General features: G+C 42.5%; 1 protein-coding gene across 1 annotated transcript; it reads left to right on the forward strand.

Moving 5' to 3' along the window:
• The first annotated feature begins 1,184 nt into the window (after positions 1-1,184).
• Positions 1,185-4,880, forward strand: TNFSF14 (TNF superfamily member 14). Its single transcript, XM_007169087.2, has 4 exons — positions 1,185-1,403; positions 3,221-3,257; positions 3,503-3,544; positions 4,160-4,880. Exons 1-4 carry the CDS (start codon positions 1,185-1,187, stop codon positions 4,585-4,587), a joined length of 726 nt encoding a protein of 241 aa, XP_007169149.2. The 3' UTR covers positions 4,588-4,880.
• Positions 4,881-22,218: the final 17,338 nt, after the last annotated feature.

Here is a 22,218-nt window from a genome sequence, read left to right on the forward strand (position 1 = left end):
GGGTGCCTAAGTGGTTGAGTTCCAGTGAGAACCCTCCTCCTGGCCCTCTTCCTGGCCTCCTTCTCTCTGTATCATCACATGGCAGAGAGGGAAAGAGAGCATATATCTTATATTTCATCTTATAAGGACACTAATCCCATTCAGGAGGGCTCCACCCTCATGCCCTAGCACCTCCCAAAGGCTCCACCACCAAATACCATCACATTGGGGGTTAGGGTATGGACATCAATTTGGAGGGCACATAAACATCCCGTTCATAGCACTTAGGGTGGTAGCAGTGGAAATGGAAACAGGTGGCCGCATTTGCGATCTGGTTTAGAGGTTGAATCAACAGGGCCTACTGAGGGTAGGATGTCATGACAGGACGGAAGGAGGGGTCCAGGACGACTCCCAGGCCTTGAGTTTAGTTAGTTGAGTAGACAGTGGTTCTACCCTCTGACTGTGAATTTCAATTAAAACTTGCATGCATGCACACACGTGTGCATGCAGACATGCAGGCACACTCAAGCACGCAGCTGCACCTGCACATACATGTATGCACACACATGCATGCATGCATACACAGCACACGCATGCATACACACAGACACGCATGCACACACTCACACACACGCATATACACACCCACACACGTGCACACACACAAACCACTCGTATTTTCCACTGCTCTTATCACCATCTCGAACACTAAATAGTATTTTCTTATTGGGCTTTCTTATTAGTTTTTCTCAGCCTGCTAGAATAGGAGCTCCATAAGACCAAGGACTTCTGTCTCTCTTGTTCATGGCTGTGCCCCCAAACCTAGAACAGTGCCTGGCACACAGGAGGTGCTCAGTAAGTATTTGGCAACCATGTGAATGACACGGCCAGAAGGGAAAGCTGGGGCCTTCCCTCTCCCATCCCCACCTGAGTCACATCTTCAGATGCTTCTGGAAAGTGTGAGAGACTCTGAGTGAGAGTGAGATGGGGCCGGGCCAGGGGTGGGGGGACAGGAAGAAGAGGAGGATATGGGGGGAAGGGGGAGGGGCCGAGCCCCAGCTCTAAAGGCAGCCCCGGGACCCACGGGCGCCTGTCGGCAGCGTGAAAAGCCCAGGAGTGTTGGGCAATCGTGGTTTCCTCCCAGCCCGCAGGACCCAGCCGTGCCAGCCCAGCCCCGGGCGTCCTGGGGCCTCATCCGCTCAGGCATGGAGGAGACAGTGGTGAGGCCCTCGGTGTTCGTGGTGGATGGACAGACGGACATCCCTTTCACGAGGCTGGGACGCAGCCGCAGGAGACAGCCCTGCAGTGCTGCCCGGCTGGGCCTGGGCCTCCTGCTGCTGCTGTTGGCGACCGGAGTGGCTGTCCAGGGCTGGTTCCTGCTGCAGCTGCACTGGCGCCTGGAGGTGATGGCCACCTCCCTGCAGGTAAGTGGTGCTGGGGTGGGGGTGGGGGGGCTCGAAGCCAGTGTCACTGAGCATCTGTGTGTGTGCGTATGTGCAGAATGGAGGACAGACTAAGAGCAGCCCAAGGCAAGTTAATTCACCTCTCGGAACCTCAGTTTCCTCATCTGTAAAATGGGCATGATAATAAGCATCTTCCTAGGGAATAGAATATGATATTGTGTGTGTGGTGCCCAGCTGGCCCACAGCAAGCATTCAACCAATGAGAACTGACATTTTTTTTTAATTGAGATATAATTGACATAGAACATTGTGTAAGTTTAAGTGTACAACATATTAATTTGTTACATACATATAGCAATAGGGTTGCCATTGTAGCGTTAGCTAATGCCTCTCTGGTATCACATAATTATCATTTCTTCTAGTGGTGGGAACTAACAAAACCTAAGCCTTTAGGAAGTTTAACGTTTATAACACAGCTGTGTTGTCTGTAACCCCTGGAACCGACATTCTGACATGGCTAGTTATTATTATTTTTAAAAATATTTATCTGGGGCTTCCCTGGTGGCGCAGTGGTTGAGAGTCTGCCTGCCAATGCAGGGGACACGGGTTCGAGCCCTGGTCTGGGAAGATCCCACATGCCGCGGAGCAAATGGGCCCGTGGGCCACAATTACTGAGCCTGTGCGTCTGGAGCCTGTGCTCCGCAACGAGAGAGGCCACGGTGGTGAGAGGCCCGTGCATCGCAATGAAGAGTGGCCCCCGCTTGCCGCAGCTAGAGAAAGCCCTCGCACAGAAACGAAGACACAACACAGCCATAAATAAATAAATTAATAAATTAAAAAAAAAAAAAAACTTGGGCCAAATTAGACTGACTTTTAAAAAAAAAAATATTTATCTGACTCTTCCATTTAGCCACTTTTATTTTTATTTTTAATTTTTTGGCCGTGCCGCGTGGCATGCGGGATCTTAGTTCCAAGACCAGGGATCGAACCCGCACACCCTGCATTGGAAGCGCAGAGCCTTAACCACTGGACCGCCGGGGAAGTCCCTGACATGGCTAGCTATCATCAGCCGTAACCTGATCACCATTTTTGGGACTGTCACTAATCCACTTTGTCCGAGTCTGTGAGAATCTCTCTCTGCGTCCATTTCCCATTGGCCTTAGATGTCTCTGTCTGTCTGTCTGCCACACCTGTGGGTCTGTGTGTCCCAAGCCATGCATGTGGTCTCAGCCTTTTTGTGTTTCCAGGTCCTTTCTGCTCATGGCTGGACCTGTGCTGCTGTCCTGCACCCATGTACCCACACGGCCATGTACTCACCTGTCTACAGCCCATGTGTGGACGTCATGTGTCTGTTTCTGCGTCTCCGTGTGCGCAGACCCACGTGGCTCCAGAAGCCACGCAATCCACGTACCTGCGTCCACGTGTGCCTTGTCAGTGTGTCACACAAGTGTCCAGGTCTGTGCCCATGTGTCCATATCCACGTGTTAGCATTTATGTCCAAGTGTCCAGCCATCCAGGTGACCATGTGTCTTCGACAGCACTCATTTAATAAACCCTTATATAGTACCTGGCACTGTAATATGCTTTTCACGTGAGAATTCGCTGAATCCGAAGCAGGCACTTTTCATGTGTCCATTTACAGAGGGGAAAACTGAGAAACTGGATGGTTAAGAGCCTGCTGGGCGGCGGGGTGTGATGTGGGGTGTGCATGTGGCCTTGGACATGTCTGAGGGTGATGTCTGTGCCCGTGGTCTGCATGTGTCTCTCAGCCACGAGTCTGAGTGACGCCAGGGCATGGGCCCCACAGATCCTCACTACGGGCTGCTCTGCACTTTTAGGACAGAGGTGCAGGACCCCGGGATCTCCTGGTGCAAGGTGAGTCAGGGTCCTGGTCCCAGGGGAGGGGATGGAATGGTTCCCACGCTGCCCTCACCCCTTCAGCCCATTGCCCAATGTGATTTGCACAACTGGCTTAAGCCCCACAGACGCCCGTCCCCCAAGCCGGAGAAGCAGAAGTTTGGGTCATTCCGGAAAGGGTGGGGTTGACACCAGGAGGTGGGCTGGATGACCGCTCTGGAGGCTGGCCCTTACCCCTCTGACTTCTGACCCTCTCTCCCCAGATCGGAGGCCCCAGCAGGCCAACCCGGCAGCACACCTCACAGGTGAGGGGGCCCCCAAGTCCTGGCAGGGGGTAGGGGTTCAGCGTGTCCTGGGGAGACCAGACAGACACCCCAACATGGCAGCGCACTCCTTCACTCATTAATTATTCACAGACTTGCCCAGAGCACAGGCACTGCCTAGGTCTGTGAATTTCTAATTTTATTTATTGAATAAACCCTTGTAATCTGTGGCACGAATCGTGACGTTCTTTCCACCTATTAATTCATTAAATCCTTAGCTGGTACTATTCAGAGCTCCATTTTACAGAGAGGGAGACTGAAGCACTCAGAGGTTATAAGCCTGCTGGGCCAGGATGTGTTCTGCCACTTACAACTTTTGACGGTTTGGGCAAATCAATTGCTCTGTGCCTCAGTTTCCCCGCCTGCAAGAAGGGGATGAAACGAGTTAAGATGTATGATAAGCACGTTATTTTGCCACCTCCTGGGCCTCCGTTTCCCCACCTGTAAAGTGAGGATAAAGTGAGTTCATATATCTAAAGCTCTGGAACAGCCTAGCACAGAGGGGGTGGTGCTCAGAGAGGGGTGGCGACTGGCCTGGGGTCACACAGCAAGCGTGGGACCTATGCCTACCAACTCCCCCTCTGTCTCCCTCCGCAGGGGCCAACTCCAGCCTGACAGGCAGTGGGGGCCCGCTGCTGTGGGAGACGAAACTGGGCCTGGCCTTCTTGAGGGGCCTCACCTACCGGGACGGTGCCCTGGTCATCGCCCAGGCCGGCTACTATTACATCTACTCCAAGGTGCAGCTGGGCGGTGTGGGCTGCCCCCAGGGGCTGACCGGCAGCCTGCCCATCACCCACGGCCTCTACAAGCGCACGGCCCGCTACCCCGAGGAGCTGGAGCTGCTGGTCAGCCGGCGGTCACCCTGCGGGCGAGCAAGCAGCCCCCAGGTCTGGTGGGACAGCAGTTTCCTGGGCGGAGTGGTCCACCTGGACGCCGGGGAGGAGGTGGTGGTGCGCGTGCCTGATGAGAGCCTGGTCCGAGTCCGCGACGGTACGCGGTCCTACTTCGGGGCGTTCATGGTGTGAAGGAAGGAGCTAGGGTAGATGGAACGGAGTCCGACAGACAGAGAGGTGCCTCGGGAGACAGGAAAACCAACAAGCAGAGATTTTGGAGTGTGCCCGGGAGAACCCCAAACTCAACAGGTGGAGAGCTAAGTGGGGACCACCGGGACCAAGAACCCAGTTATTCCACAAGAAGAAAGACCCAGCAGGCACCTCTGAAGAACCAAAGGAGACTGCAGACCCTGCCATGGACAACTCTGAAGACACAGACCTGGAGACTTGGGGGTCTGTTAGCCCCCAGGCAGGGGTAAAGCTGATCTGCCTGATATTCAGGAAAAAGGGGTGAGGGGTGGGTATTTATACTTTTGATTCAGAACTAAGTGGGACTTGGGGGTCCAGGGAGTTGGCTGAGAACAGGAAACGTCTTATCACCCTCTCCGCTCTCACAAGTGTGGGCGGAGTGGGGGGGGCAGATTTATCACCAGGACTCACCCACCAGTGGAGAGCCCAGCCCGGCCCTGCCCATGGTCATAGTCACCCACCCAAGTCCCACCTACGGGCTTGTGGCCACACCACAGCCTGGCCGTGAAGTTACACTCAGAGATGCAGGCATAGGCATGTGATAGTAGATGTTTGACAACCAGGTTTTCTGGGAGGGGAGAGGCTTTGTAGTGTGTGTCGATTTCCATGGTGTAAATATTCCCACTGTGGCTGGTCTCTGTCTCCCATATATATCATCAGCCAGTTGGCTGTATCCCAGCACTGCTAAGAGCTCACGTTCCATCAGGACAGCAAAACTGTTTCAGCACCCAAGCCAGAGCCTGGCACAGAGGCACTTGGAAAATGTTTGCAGAAAGAAACACAAAGAAAGAGAGAGTGAGAGAAGCAAGGGACGGAGGGAGGGAGGAAGAGAGGTAGGGAGGGAGGGAGGAAGGAAGGAAGGAAAGAAAAGAAAGAAAGAAAGAAAGAAAGAAAGAAAGAAAGAAAGAAAGAAAGAAAGAGAGAGAGAGAAAGGAAGGAAGGAAGAAAGGAAGGAAGGAAGGAAGGAAGGAAAGAAGGAAGAAAGAAAGAAAGAAAAAAGGAAAGAAAGAAAGGAAGAAAGAAAGAAAGGGAGAAAGAAAGAAGCTACCATCACAGCTACAGCATCACAGAGAATCACAGCTCCACAAGTTCAGTCACTCCTTCACAACCACAGACACATACACACAAAGCATCAGATTCTCATACAACCTCACACAAGTCATAGCATCACAAGCCCTCAATCACAAACACTGCATTACAACCACATAGGACACAGTCACACACAAGTCATCATCAGAGCCTCAGTCACCCACACAGGCCGTACAGTCACACCACGTGTGACACACAGGGTACAACGCTTCTCACATCAGACTTCCACGTGCTGTCTCACAGTCACACCCATCACACACACAGCATCACAATGGCAAACACACAAATACACACGCAGCCTCAAGTTCCTCCTAGCCAAGACATACACATCCTGAGGTGAGGACCAGACTTAGTCTGTAGCCCTGGTCCCCTTGACCACTGGTCTTGGAAATAAATGGTGAACTTTGCACCTGGATCTGTCTAGTTCTTAGGGGAAGGATGGCTCATGAAGGCACAGGGATAGATGGAATGACCCACAAAGGTCACTTTTACAGCTGAGAAATATGAACCCAGCTGGCTCAACTCCATGCAGGAAGCTTAGCAGGGAAACCAGAGACCTGATGCCCAGGTCTGCCTTAGCCTCAAATCCACAATTCCTGAGAAAGTAGAGGCTACACACTTCCAAGTACCCTTATTGCAGACATCCAGCACAGATTGGCAGTCTACCCAGCCAGTCGGAAGCTTGGAGTAACTGGGGGCATGAAAGAGTGTGGGGTGGTGCAGATAATGATATGCATACAAATCAAATGGTTTATGCAAATGAGCATGGACCCAGGAAGTAAGACTTCCCTGGATCCTAGGATGAAGACTCAGACCCCAGAGGTGAATGAATCATTCTTGTTATTGGTGACATTGTTGTTGACATTGTTGCCTGGTACAGGGGTAAAGGCGGCTTTGTGATCAGATGGTCCTGGGTTCCAAGTCTACTCTACCACTTCCTGGCAGTGTGACCTGGAGCAAATCCCATCACTTCTCAGTACCTCTTAGGTAACAAGAGTCCTTACCTCCTAGGTTTATTGTAAAGGTTAAATCTGATGAGAAAAAAGCCATTTGGTATGGTGCCTGGTACACAGTAAGAGATCCATAAGTGTGTGAATGCCGTAAGTGATTTACAAATATTAAGGAGAGCATTTGTCAGGCATGTCCGCTACGCCAGGCATCTCGTGCAAGTCACACCTTTATCTAGATCCCTGGGCAGGAGGTATCGTTGCCCCCATGTTCCAGATGTAGAGACTGAGGCAGGGATGCGTCCCCCACTCTGCCTGCGCCAAAGGCACACAGCTTCGTGCCTCTCTGCCTGTGTTGGGCTGGTGGGAGATGAGACAGCCCCAGATGCCCAGACCCCACCCATGCTGGAGTTTCCTTTACTGTCATCATGGTCTTTCTGTTTCTGTGGCTTTAATGAGGAGACCAAGGTGTGGGGAACTTATCAAAGCCACCAGCAGCCACCAGCGTCTGCCTGGGGATGGAACCTCTAAGTTTAGCCTCCGAAGATCATTCCTGGGAGGGGCCTTGATTTCAGATAAAGTGCAGGAGCAGGAAGGCCCTAGCCCAAGCCAGTGACCTACTTTACAACTTCTTAGAAGTCTATCTACTTGATTTCCGCTTTCACCTCTGGTGTCTTTTCAGATTTCACCCTCCCGCCCCACCAACTCTCTCAAGACCCAAAGTCTGCTATCCTCAGCCTCCTCCCCAGCCCAGGGGCAGGAAACTCTCCTGCTTCTGTCCATCTCTTGCCAGGATCCAGAGGTAATAGAAAGCAAAATAATGGCGATTAAATTGTTTCTTAATTTCCTATGATGACACGATACCCTTCCCTGCTACATATCACTGCATACAAACACTGAGATGCATCATCTCAGAGAAACAGAATGGGTCTTACACCAGAGCCAGACCACCTGGGTTTAAATCTCTGCTCTGCCATTTCCCAGCTGGGTGATCTCGGGATCCATCCTTGGCCTCTTTAGTCCTTAGTAGGTATTTTTTTGTGACCATAGTTGTGATCACGTGCACATTTAAATTTCGGGTTCTTTTCAGTTATTACATAAGGTGACCTTACATCCATAGACCACGTCTAGTCACTTGAGTGTGTTTTTCAAATGGGCATTCATAGCCAATGTTTAAACATTACAAAACTTTACACGTGGACAAATCCAGATTTCATGGCAAGTCGGAGGTTACGACAACTCAGGCTGGGTAGCAATTGTCCCCTTTGGACGGGGCATGAGCTCACCAGCTCACAACAGTCTCCACCCCTCCCTGTGGTTTCCCACTTGAAGGCTGAATGTCAGTTGCCTTTCTTCATCATGTTTGCATGATTGTTTTTCTTAAAATAATAATGATCTTTAATTATAGGTCATACTTCTAATGTACCCACTGCACTGTGTTAAGTGCATTAACTCACAGTAACTCATTGAATTCTCAATGGTGTGGGGTGGGGGGGTACTGTTATAATACCCATTTTATGGATGGGGAAATCTAAGCACAGAGAAGTTAAGTCATTTCTCCATCAAAGGTGGGAAAATATATGACAGCCTAGATGACCATGAGTTTCAAGAAAAATGAGAGTTCCTAGTTGTATTAGTTTCCTATTGCTGCCTAATACAATACTAATTTGTTATCTTACCGTTCTGGAAGTCAGAAGTCAGAAATGAGTCTTATGGGGCTCAAATCAAGGTATCAGAGGGCCGCATTCCTTCTGGAGGAAAGATTTGTCCCCCAAGCCCTTTTCTCAGGCTCTGCCTCTGTGGGAGCCCAAACTAAGACATGTGTGTAGAAAACATGAATCTCAGCTCACAAGGAGTGAAAAATAATTCAACTTCCTTTTATTCGTAACGCACCTTAATTTATGCAAAGATCCTTTTGCACTGGCATGCCGAGACCTTGATATTAGTCGGTTGGGAACCATACCTCCCCACACGCTCCTGTTCCAAGACTGTCAAAATTCCAGGGAGCTTAGGAAATGCCAAGGCATTAAGGATGAGGGAGGGAGCGGTCTAATTCTCTAGCTACACATGCACACTGGTGCCCCGTCTCCTTCGGATCCACCTTCCCTCTATTTTTCTCCTTGTGACCTATCAAAAGTGGTACCTTCTCTGCTACTCCTGAACCTTGTTCGTGAAGCTGATTTTTAAGCCAGGTTTGGGTACAGGAAACTCTTTGAGGCTCTCTGTGGCTTCAGCTGCCCAGAGACACCATTGAGTCATTTCCTTTTTGGGGACCTGCAGCCTCTCTGCAACGAGGAGCAGGACTCAGCCTCCTCTAGTTTTCAGTCCCCCTAGAACTTCTCTGGGGGAACTTTCCATGTTTCCAAGGTTGTTTTTTTCCAAAAAGCAGAGCACAGGAACTTCCTGCCCTGTCATGGCTGTTGAACTGTGTCTTCCCCAGAATTCATATGTTGAAGCTCTAACACCCAATCTCAGAAGGTGACTATATTTGGAGATAGCACCTTAAGAGAGAAAATTAAGGTGATTCAAGTGGACCCTAATCCAGTATGACTGGCGTCCTTATAAGAAGAGATTAGGACACAGATGCACACAGAGGGAAGACCATGTGAGGACACAAGGAGAAGGTGGCCATCTATACAAACCAAGGAGAGAGGCTTCCGAAGGAACCAACCCTGCAACCCTTTGATCTTGGATTTCCAGCCTCCAGAATTGTGAGAAAACAAATTTCTGTTGTTTAAGTCACTCAGTCTGTGGTCCTTTGTTATGGCAGCTCCAGTGAACTAATATATCACCCTAACCACCCTCCTGCCCCACCCCACTACCTAGGCATAGTTAAGATATGCCAAGTGCTTAATTGAGCAGTTCCTGGCACATACTAGGTGCTCAGTAAACATTGGCCATCGTTGTTGATATTATTATTATTTATTTCTCCCATCCCTTTCCCCATCTGGGCAGAAGTTGGCTTTGCATGTTCATTTCTTCACAAAAGAGATGGTGGAAAGCAGGAATAACCTATGAATCTCCACCTGGCATTGATCTCCAAAAGCATAAAGTAATGGAGAGGTTTAGGGTTTGGCCAGAATTGGGGGGGATACGTAGGGATAATTCTGAAGAGCCACCCTGGCTTCAGAGCTCCCCGTGAGACCCACTGAAGCCCCTGCTGTCAGAGCCCAGCTCTTCCCTCTGCCGGGTCCTGCTGCCCTCACACCCTCACACGTGCTGAACCTGACAGCATTTTGCAATTAACCTCCACCATGCAAATCTCCCTTGCAGAGCCTGTTTTGCGGAAACCCAGTCTTTTGAGAGCGGCCCCAGCTGACACAGACAGACCCTGCTCCTACTACAAACTCATAGACATGCTGAATAAAGTATAATAAAATATTACAACATATAGATGAACTTGAAGAAAGAAACATCCCTAGATGCTTTTGGAAGACAGAAATTAAAGCCAGAGTGACAGTGGGGGGTGGGGGAGAGGACGTTGGTCAATGGATCAGGGTGGGGGTGGGGATTGGTCTCAAAAGTAGACTCTAGGGGACAAAGAAACGGGGATGTGGTAACCCTTAGGGTCAGCGCTGTGGCTTAGATCTGTAGGACGCCAAGGAAAGGGAACTGGGGCCCCTGCCCAGAACCTGAAGCTTGGAAAAGTAGTCCATTCTGATTAAGGGGATCTAGAAAAAGTCTACCTATTATGGGCAGGGAGAAAAGTCACCCACAAAGGATGGAGACCTCAGACCTGCTTCACACGTGAGTGCATTTGGAGTCTCTACAGAAAGTGCAGGAACCAGAAGGCAAGCTCCTTGCGGTCAGGGAATGTGTCTTGTCTTTTCCATCTCATAACCAGAACACAATAGGTTCTCAAATGATCATGGTTGGATAAACTGACTGTGACTTACCTTGACCGACAGAATGTTATGAAAATGACATTCCAGGAATTCTAGAATCTAGTCCTCAGGAAGCCAAGTAGCTTCCAACGTTTGTCTTCTCGGAGCCCCGAGTGGCCATGTGAAGAAGTACAGCTGTCCGGTGAGAGAGGATGGGTGGACGGAGAGCCCTGGAGGATGAAATGATGTGAGAGGCAATCCGTATAGTTCCACCAGCCCCAGATAAGCTGCCCCAATCCGTTGAGCTGAAACTAACCATCCCCGCCAAGCCCTGCCGGGCCAACTCACAGAATTATGAGTGAATTAAACACTTGTTGTTTTACACAAGTGTAAGTTTGGGGTGACTTGTTATGCATCAGTAGGTAACTAATAGACTGTGCAAGCCCTTTTCTATAACCATACAGATAGATAGGCAGGCAGACAGACAGGGAGACAAATAGATGGATAAATAGATGGGTGTTTCGATGGGTGGATAGATGGGTAGGTGGGTGGGTGGATAGATAAGTAAGGGGATGGATGAGTGAATGGGTAAATGAGTGAAAGTATGGGTGGGTGGGTGGATGGATGAATGGATGAATGGGCAGATATGTGGATGGTTGAGTGGTTGGCTGGATGGATGGATGGATGGGTGGATAGATGTGTGGATGGGTGGTGGATAGATGAGTGGGTGGATTGGATGGATGGATGGATGGATGGATGTACAAACAAAGAATGAATAAATGGATGTTGAATGAATGTATACACACATATATTCTAAATCAAACTCTAACCTTAGTAACAGCCTATTTTGGCAAAAAATAAACACTAATTCATATCATGTAGGCATCCATTGTAGGATGTACCCCAATCTTAGAGTAAAATCTGTGTAACTAAGAGGCAAAAACAAAAACAAAAACAAAAAAACAGGGCTAATACATACGCCAGATTTGTATCTAGCTTAGAGGAAGCAATAGGTTGTCACGGGCACATCATCCTGATGGCAAGAAAGTCCTCTGAGAGCATCTTTTATGTCCCAAGAGGAAGCCAGGCAGATGATAAACTCTATTCCATTGGCCGATGTGTCTGTACCAAGACTAGTACCAATACTGTACCAACACTGCTTTCACTGATATGATGAATACAATAAGTCCTGCTATCTGGGAGGACAAAGCCCTTCTTATTCTACATCTTCAGGATTATCTTGGTTATGTACGGTCCTTTACTCTGTCAAGTTCCATGAAAAACCCAGTTGAGATTTTTACTGCAACTGCATTGAATCTGTAGATCAAACTGGAGAGTACAGATACCTTTATAACACTGAATCATCCAGTCAATGAACACGGTATAACTCTCCTTTTATTTAGGTCTTCTTTAATGTTCCTGAATAATGATTCATAATATTCTCCATAAATATTTTGTACCATTTTTAGATTTATTTCTAGGTGCTTTACATTTTTTGGTGCTGTAATAAATGTCATCTCTTTTTTAAATGATATTTTCTAACATCTGTTGCCGGTATATACAATGTAATAGATGTTTGCAGTCATCACATTAACACTGGAAAAAAAGTCCCTAAAATGGACATCCTTGTCTTGATTCTGATGTTTAAGTGAATGCTTTTAATGGTTTATCCTTAATGATGAATCTGCTGTAGGGTTTTTTAGGTGGCCTTTATCAGATTAAGCAAGGTCCCCTTCTATTCCTAGTTTGCTAAGAGATTTTTTTCTTTTTAACCCCCCACCCGGCCACCCCCCGAGATTTTTAAAATCATGAATAGATGCTGAATTTTATTAAATGTTTTCTCTGCCTCTCTTAAAGTATCACATGATTTTTCCCCTTTAGACTGACAATGTGGTGAATTATGTTCATCAGTGTTTTAACATTAATCCAAACTTTTATTCCTGGAATAAATCCAGTTTGGTCATGATATATTTTTAATACATTACTGGAGTCAATTGACTGATATTTTATAGAGGATTTTTGCATCTGTGTTTAGAAGGGAGATAGTCTGTGGTTTTTCTGACTCATATTATCCTTGTCAGGGTTTGGTATTAAGGCAATGCTGGCCTCATAAGAGAAACTGTGTGTGTGTGTGTCTGTATTCTGAACTAGTTTGTATGCTGTTAGCATTATTAGCTACACAGATATTTAGTCGAACTCTCTTGTAAAAACATCTGCATCTGGTGCCTTATTTGTGGGAAAGGTTTGTGTGTGAGTGTGTGTATGGGAAGGTTTTAAAGTCATTATTCAATTTCTTTAATGAGTTTTAAATTCTTTAGACTTTGTGTTTTTTCTTTTTTTCTTTTTTTAATTTTTTTATTTATTTTTTAAGTATTTATTTATTTATTTATGGCTGTGTTGGGTGGGTCTTCGTTTCACTCTTCATCGCGGTGCGCGTGCCTCTCACTATCGTGGCCTCTCTTGTTGCGGAGCACAGGCTCCAGACGCGCAGGCTCAGCAATTGTGGCTCACGGGCCTAGTTGCTCCGCGGCATGTGGGATCTTCCCAGACCAGGGCTCGAACCCGTGTCCCCTGCATTGGCAGGCAGATTCTCAACCACTGTGCCACCAGGGAAGCCCTTTGTGTTTTTTCTTGATTCCGGGTTCTTTAAGTTATATTTTTCTAGAAATGTGGATATTTATCTACATTTTCCCAATCATGGGTGAATAGGTGCCCTATTGGTGAATAAAATCATTCTCCATGTCTTTTTAATGCTTCTTCAACCTCTGCAGCCTCTGTAATTATGTCCCCTTTCTTATCAATTATACTTTTTTTTTAATATTATGTTTTTTACGTTCCCCAACTTTTCAAACAATTTATTTATTTATTTGTTTGTTTGTTTTGGCTGTGCCGGGTGTTAGTTGCAGCACGCAGGATTTTTAATTGAGGCATGCGGACATCTTAGTTGCGGCATGCATGCGGGATTTAGTTCCCCAACAAGGCATCGAACCCGGGCCCCCCCGCACTGGGAGCACGGAGTCTTACCCCCTGGACCACCAGAGAAGTCCCGATAATATTTCTAATTTTCACTTTTTCTTTGTTTTTCCTTGATCAATGTCACCAGAAGTTTATCGTTTTTCTTCTTTTCAAAAAAACTAAATCCTGGCCTTTTTAATTTTTTGAGGAATCACCATGCTGTTTTTCTATTGTGGCTGCACGATTTTACATTCCAACCAGCTCCCCAAATATATGTTGTGTATTTTTCGGGAGCTCTGTTCATGTTTCATACATGTGGCCACGAGATCAAGGTTGTTCGTGTATTGTTCAAATCTATATCCTTACTTTTTAAAAATTGAAGTACAGTTTATTTACAATGTTTCAGGTGTACAGCAGTGATTCAGTTATACATATATATATATATTCTTTTTCAGATTCTTTTCCATTATAAGTTATTGCAAGATATTGAATATAGTTCCCTGTGCTATACAGTAGGTCCTTGTTGTTTATCTATTATACATATAGTAGTGTGTATCTGTTAATCCCAAACTCCTAATTTATCCCTCCCTCCCCTTTCCCCTTTGGTAACTATGTTTTCTATGTCTGTGAGTCTATTTCTGTTCTGTAAATAAGTTCATTTGTATCATTTTTTTAGATTCCACATATAAGTGATATTTGTCTTTGTCTGACTTTTCACTTAGTATGATAATCTCTAGGTCCATCCATGTTGCTGCAAATGGGCTAATTTCATTCTTTTTTATGGTTGAGTAACTTTCCATTGTACATATGTACCACATCTTCTTTATACATTCCTCTGTTGATGGACATTTAGGGTGCTTCCATGTCTTGGCTATTGTAAATAGTGCTGCTGTGAACATTGGGGTGCATGTGTCTTTTCGAATTAGTTTTCGCCTTTTCTGGTATATCCTTACTTTTTGTCTGCTTGAGCTATGGATTGCTAAGAGAGATGCTTTAAAAATCTCCCACTTCAGTGGTGTAGTTACCTAATGTAATGTAATTTAGATCCTTCCCCCACCCCCATTTCAGGTCTTCAAATTCTGCAGAGCATTTTTACATCAATAGCACATCTCAATTTGTATCATCCACATGTTTGAGTAGTTCTGTCGATCCTTGCTTTATTTATTGTGAGACTATGTTATTAAGCACATACACATTTAGAATTGTTATATTCTCATGACAGAGAGCTAGTTATATCTAGTAAGGCTTCTTACATTAAAGTCAGTCTATGCTGTCCAATAATAACAGGGTTAAATCAACTTTCTTTCTAGCTGTTTACATCCTTTAACTGGCAACTTATTATACCTTTTAAGTTTAAATGCAAACAACATGTTACTGGATTTTAATTTTTCTTATCCAGTCCGACGATATTTGTCTTTTAATTCGAGTATTGTACTGATGCTGTCCAATAGCAATGTAATGTGAGCCATCTCTGTAATTTAAATTTTTCTAGCAGCCACAATCAAAAGGTGAACAAAATGGTGAAATTCACTTTAATAATATGTTTTATTTTAACAACATAACCGAAATGTTATTGCCTCAAAAAGGAATCAATATAAAGTTAGTGATATTTTACCTTTTTTTAATTCTAGGTCTCCAAATTCTGGGGTACATTTCACACTAACAGCACACCTCAATTCAGACCATTCACATTTCAAATGCTCAGTTGTGATATATGGCTTGTGGCCACTGCATGGACTAGTGCTGACTTAGATCATCTACATTAATTGCAATTACTAATGTGTCTGGATTTATTACGTGCTTTCAGATGGTCCCTCCACTTCTATAGTTTTTTTCTCTCCTTCCTTGCCTTGTTTGGGATTTTTCTCATTCCAATTTTTTCTTACACTCAGTTCAGAAATTACACATCCTATTCCTATTTTGGACACTTCCTTAGACGTTTTATTTTTTTTAATTTTTTATTTTCAATTAATTTTTTATTGGAGTACAGTTGATTTACACTGTTGTGTTAACTTCTGCAGACACTTTAATTTATAAATGTAATCTATCAAAATCTAGCGTTATTCAGTCTTTTTCATCTCCAAAAGCCTCCGAGATGGTCTGCCTGTATCCACTTTCACCCCCTACAGGCCATTCTCCACACAGCGGTTAAAGTGAGATTTTTGGTAAACTTTTTTTTTTTTTATGTGTAAAATGTGCAAAATCAGGCATCATCTCACGTAAAGACATCTGTTTGACCAAAAATATTTTAGGGTAAAAAAATCTTTTTATACTATTTAAAAAATGAAAATTACTAATCAAAAGGAACAAAAGCCAACTCAAGTACCACAGAGAAGCAAAGAGTAACAAAGGATTGTAAATTCACTTTTTTAAAAAGTTGTTTAAACTTTTTAAAAAGTTGTTAAAAATTTAAACAAATGTCCATCAACAGAAGAATGGATAAAGAAGACGTGGTACATATACAATGGAATATCACTCAGCCATTAAAAAGAATGAAATAATGCCAGCTGCAGCAACATGGATGGACCTAGAGATTGTCATACTGAGTAAAGTAAGTCAGACAGAGAAAGACAAATATCATATGATATCGCTTATATGCAGAATCTAAAAAAAACATGATACAAATGAATTTATTTACAAAACAGAAACAGACTCACAGACTTAGAGAACGAACTTATGGTTACAGGGTGGGGACGGCAGGGTTGGGGGGAGGGATAGTCAAGGTTTGGGATTGACATGTACACACTGCTATATTTAAAATGGATAACCAACAAGGACCTACTGTATAGCACAGGGAACTCTGCTCAATATTCTGTAACAACCTAATTCGGAAAAGAATTTGAAAAAGAATAGATGCACGTATATGTATAACTGAATCACTTTGCTGTACACCTGAAACTAACACGATATTGTTAGTCAACTATATCCCAATATAAAATAAAAAGTTTAAAAAAACATAAACAACTTACATTTACTTTTTAATTGAGATATGATTGACATACAAAAAAGCTGTACATATTAAATGTATATATCTCTATGAGTTTGAAGATAAACACCCTTAAAACCATCAGCTTCAACAATGCTATAAACTTAAACATCACTTCTAAAAGCTTCTTTTCTATTTTTTTGTGATAAGAACATTTAACATAAGATCTGCCCACTTCAAAATTTTTGAAGTGTACAATACAGTATTTTTAACTATGTGCATTGTGCTGTATAGTAGATCTTAGGACTTATTCATCTGCCATAACTGAAACTCTGTACCTGTTAAACAGTAACTCCCCATTCCCCCTCCTCGAGCCCCTGGCACCCACCATTCTATATTCTTTCTCTATAAGTTTGACTGCAAGTCCCTCATGTGAGTGGAATCATACAGTATCCTTTTCTGTCTGGCTTATTTCAAGTAGCGTGAGGACATCCAAGTTCATCCATGTTGTAGCAAATGGCAGAATTTCCTTCTTTCTTAAGGCTGAAAAATATTCTATTGTATGTATATCTCATATTTCCTTTGTCCATTTATTCATTGGTGATCACTTAGGTTGTTTCCACACCTTTGCTATTGTAAATAACACTTCAATGAACATAAAAGTTCAGGTATCTCTTTGAGATCCTGACTCCAGCTATTTTGAGTTTATATCCGGAAGTAGGATTGCTAGATGGTAAGGTAGTTCTATTTGAGGAGCTTCCATACTGTTTGCCATAGGGGCTGCACCATTCTGTATTCCCACCAACACACACACACACACACACACACACACACACACACACACCCTACTAAGATATTGATTGGGATTGCACTGAATCTATAGATCAGTAGATGTTGATGTAGAATTAATGTTTTCACAATATTGTCTTCCAATCTATGACCACAGTATATTCCTTTGCCCCGCGGCCACTTTCCCGCCAACGTTGATGGACGGTGAGGCCCTGTCCGCGGCCACCAATCAGGGGCAAGCTGGTGGAGCTGGCAGATGGTTGGCTTCCGGGGGTGGGGCCGCCGGACGAAGAGGGGAATCCCCCAGGAGTGCGCATGCGTATGTCAAGTAAATAAACGACCCCAAGCTAGGAATGGATGGATGAATTAGAAGAGAAAAAAATAAATGAAAGAGGGAGGTAAAGAACTCCCTGTTTCCACGCACCTCAAATTCTGGTGTGCAGGCAAACAAACTGGAGAATGTAAGTGTTAATCTTTACATCGCTTTACCTAGTATGGTTCTCTGAAGCTAGTAAATACTAGCTAATACTGAAATGAATAGTAGCAATGCTGAGCCCATGTTTATTGGGAGTGATCAAGAATTGAGACGAGAGATAAGGTTGGAAAGAGGGACGGGGCAGCCAGTAAAATGGCCCTTTCTTTTATTACAATTTTTATTTATTATACTTTAATAACATTATAAAATAATGTAAAACTTAATAAGATATATTACTATATTTTTCACAAAAGAAATGTAGGTTCATTGTAGAAAATTTAGAAAAGGAAATCTAGAATAAGAAAAAAATGGTAAAAATCACTCAGAGATATCTATCCACTGTTACCGTTTGGGTGTATTAGCATCCAATATGCTTTAAAATATATACAGGTGTATATATATATATTTTATACACAAATGTAATTTTGTATATTGCTTTCACTTAATAATAATATACATCTTTCCATATTGACAAAAAAAGGGGGAAGTGACAGGGATGTATAGGAGCGAAGTGTTTGTATACTATTGAAAATATGTTAGTATTATTAAAACTAAGCTGTTATAAGGTTGCTAAGGGGTTGGGTTGTAATCTCCAAGACCACCACTAAGAGAATAATTTTTGAAGAGAAATGAAAGAGGGCAACCAAAATGGTACACTACCAAAAGTCCATTAAATACCTAAAAAAGTCAGTAATGGAAGAAATGAGGAACAAAACATATACAGAAGACAAATAGCCAAACTGCAGAAGGAAATCCTTCCATATCAATACAGTAAGTCCTTTACACAAGAACCTTCAAGTTGTGAAATTTCAAAGATGTGAATGTGCGTTCCCTCAACGTCAGTCATGAGTGAAACTTCAGCTTGCCCTCCGTCTCCTATTGCTGACGATTCTTCAACTGTACCATCTCCCACCTCCTGTCCTTCCTCCAGCCAGTAACTCTTCTTCCCTGTTCACCTGATGGCAGTCCCTGTATGCCAGCTATTGTACTACTGTGCTACTCTACGTTTCAAGGTACTGTACTGTAAGATTAAAAACGTTTTCCTTATTTTTTGGGTTTGTTTGTTATGTATTATTTGTGTAAAAAGTATTATAAACCTATTACAGTACAGTACTATATAGCCAATTTTGTTAGTTGGGTACCTAGACTAACTTTGTTGGACTTATGAACAAATTGGACTTACGAACAGGCTCTCAGAACTCATTCAAATGTAGGGGACTTACTGTAATTGCTTTAGAAGTAAATGGATTAAACTTTCCGAAAAGGCAGAGGTTGGGATATTGGATACAAAAAACAAGGTTCATCTGTCCACAGAAGACTCACTTTAGCTACAAAGACACACAGAGGTTGAAATTAAAAGGATGGAAAAAGATATTTCATCTAAATAGTACCAAAGGAGAGCTAGGAGGCTATATTATTGTCAGACAAAAAAGACTTTAAATTTTAAAAAATTACAAGGCACAAAGAAGGATATTATATATTGGTAAAGTATCAATGCAGCAAGAAGATATAAAAATTATAAACATATACACACCTAACAAAGGAGCTCCAAAATATATGCAGCAAAAATGGAATTGAAGAAAGAATAAACAGTTCTACAATAATATTTGGAGATTTTTAACACACCACTTTCAATAATACAACAACCAGATAGAAGATCAATGAGAAAGTAGAAGACTTGAACAACAATATAAACTAATTAGACCTAACACATATACAGAACACTCCACCTATCACCAGCAGAATACACATTCTTCTCAAGTACACATGAAACATTATCCAGGATTCACCATATGTTAAGATAGAAACAAATCTTAATTATTTTTTTTTAAGTTTTATGCAATTTTAAAAGGTTAATTCCCATTTACAGTTAATACAAAATATTGGCTATATTCCCATGTTGCACAATACATCTTTAAGCCTATCTTACACGCAATAGTTTGTACCTACCACTCCCCCACACCTATATTGCCCCTCCCCCCCCACTGGTAAACACTAGTTTTTCTCTGTATCTGTGATCCTGCTTCTTTCTTGTTATATTCACTAGTTTGTTGTATTTTTAAGATTCCACATATAAGTGATGTCATACAGTATTTGTCTTTCTCTGTCTGACTTATTTCATTTAGCTTAATAAATTTCAAAAGATTGAAATTATAGAGTATTTTTTTCAATCACAGTGGAATGAAACTAGAAATCAGTAAGAGAAGAAAAATTGGAAATTTCACAAATATGTAGAAATTAAGCAACAAAATCTTAAACAACAAATGTGTCAAAGAAGAAATAGGGAAGTTAGAAAATTACTCGAAGTAATGAAAATGAAAACACAGCATACCAAAACTTATAGGATGCAGCAAAAGAAGTCCTAAGAGGGAAATTTATAGCTATATATGCATCCATTAAAAAAAAATCTCAAATCAATAACCTAAGTGCACACCTAAAGGAACTAGAAAAAGAACAGCAAATTAAAACCAGAACTATCAGAAGAAAGGAAATAATAAAGGTTAGAGTAGAGATAAATAAACTAGAGAATAGAAAAATAACAGAGAAAATTAATAAAACCAAAAGTGATTATTTTAAAATATCAGCAAAATTGACATTTAGCTAGATTCAGTGATAAAAGTGAGGGGAGAGGTGGGGTGGGGGGGACTCAAATTACCAAAATCAGAAATGATTTGGGGACATTACTATTGATTTTACAAAAATAAAAAGGATTATAAGAGAATACTATGAATAGTTCTATGCCCTCAAATTTGATAGCCTAGATGAAATGGACAGATGCTCAGAAATACATAATCTACCAAAATTGACTCAAGGTGAAATAGAAAATCCGAATAAACCTATAAGTAGTAAGGAGATCTGACCACTAATCAAAAACCTCCCAACAAAGAAAAGCCTAGGACTGGATGGCTTCAATGGTGAATTCTACCATTTTTTTTCAGATAGCCCTAAATTTTTTGTTTTTGTTTTTGTTTTAATTTTTATTGGAGTATAGTTGCTTTACAATGTTATATTAGTTTCTGCTATACAGTAAAGTGAACCAGCTGTAAGTATACATATATCCCCTCTTTTTTGGATTTCCATCCCATTTAGGTCACCACAGAGCACTGAGTAGAGTTCCCTGGGCTATACAGTAGGTTCTCATTAGTTATCTATTTTATACATAGTAGTGTATATACATCAGTCCCAATCTCCCAATTCATCCCATCCTGCCTTCCCCCCCCCACACCCACCCCGGTATCCATACATCCGTTCTCTATCTACCAAACATTTAATGAAGAATTAACACCAATCTCTCCCAAACTCTTCCACCAAAAAAAAAAAAAAAAATTGAGGAGGGAACACTTTCTAACTCATTCTGAGGACAGCATCACTTTGCTATCAAAAACAGACAATGGCATCACAAGAAAAGAAAACTACAGACCAATATCTATTATGGAATATAGATGCAAAAATCAGTCATAAAATACTAACAAACCATATAAGATACCAGCAGCATATTAAAAGGATTATACACCACGACCAAGAGGGATTTCCAGAATGGAAGAATGGTTCAACATATAAAAATCAATCAGTGCAATATACCACATTTTTAAAATGAAGGGAAAAGACACATTATCATCCCAATTGATGCAGAAAAAGCTTTTGACAAAATCCAACACCCTTTCATGACAAAAACACTCAATCAACAAAGAATACAAGAGAACTTCCTTAACATGACAAAGGCCATATATGAAAAACTCACAGCTAATATCATACTTAATGATGAATGACTGAAAGCTTTTCCTGTAAGATTAGGAATAAGACAAGGATGCCTACTTTTGCCAATTCTATTCAACATAGTACTGGAAGTTCTAGCCAGAGCAATTAGGCAAGAAAATGATATAAAAGTCATCCAAATTGAAAAAGAAGTAAAATTGTCTCCATTTACAGGGGACATGATTTTATGTTTAGAAAAACCTTTAAAGTCCACCAAAAAATGTTAGAGCTAATAAATGAATTCAGTAAAGTTGCAGGATACAAGATCAATGTGTAAAAATTAGTTGTATTTCTATATATTAGCAATGTACAATCCAAAAAGGAAATTTAAAAATCAATTCCACTTACAATAGTATCAAAAAGAATAAAATATTTAGGAATAAATCTAACCAAGGGGAAGAAAATTAATGTTAACAGGAAAAATCCTGTAAGGAAAGTCTAGATACTATTTCCAACAAGGTAAAAATTTTAAAAGGAATTATCTCAAATGAATAAAGAAATCTTTAGATGGTTATTTAAAATGGGATAAATAAAATGGACATTTATGTGATTAAAACACAAGGCTTTTATATTACTACACTACCTTAGGTTAAATGGGCCAAAAGGGACCCCTACTGGTCCCCAGCATTAAAAGCCAAACAAGTCTGCTCCATTTACCCCAGTTTTAAAAAATATATCTAAGGAGCTAGAAAAAAATTTACTCTGAGATACATGACCAGCAATTATTTGGAGCAAGAGTTAGGCCAAAGGGTCTGAGTTCCTTGGCTCAATGCCCCTCTGGGGATCCCAGAGTCTTTTATATAAAAATAGATA

This window comes from Balaenoptera acutorostrata, chromosome 2 (genome assembly GCF_949987535.1).
Source record: "Balaenoptera acutorostrata chromosome 2, mBalAcu1.1, whole genome shotgun sequence".
Classification (NCBI taxonomy): Eukaryota; Metazoa; Chordata; class Mammalia; order Artiodactyla; family Balaenopteridae; genus Balaenoptera; species Balaenoptera acutorostrata.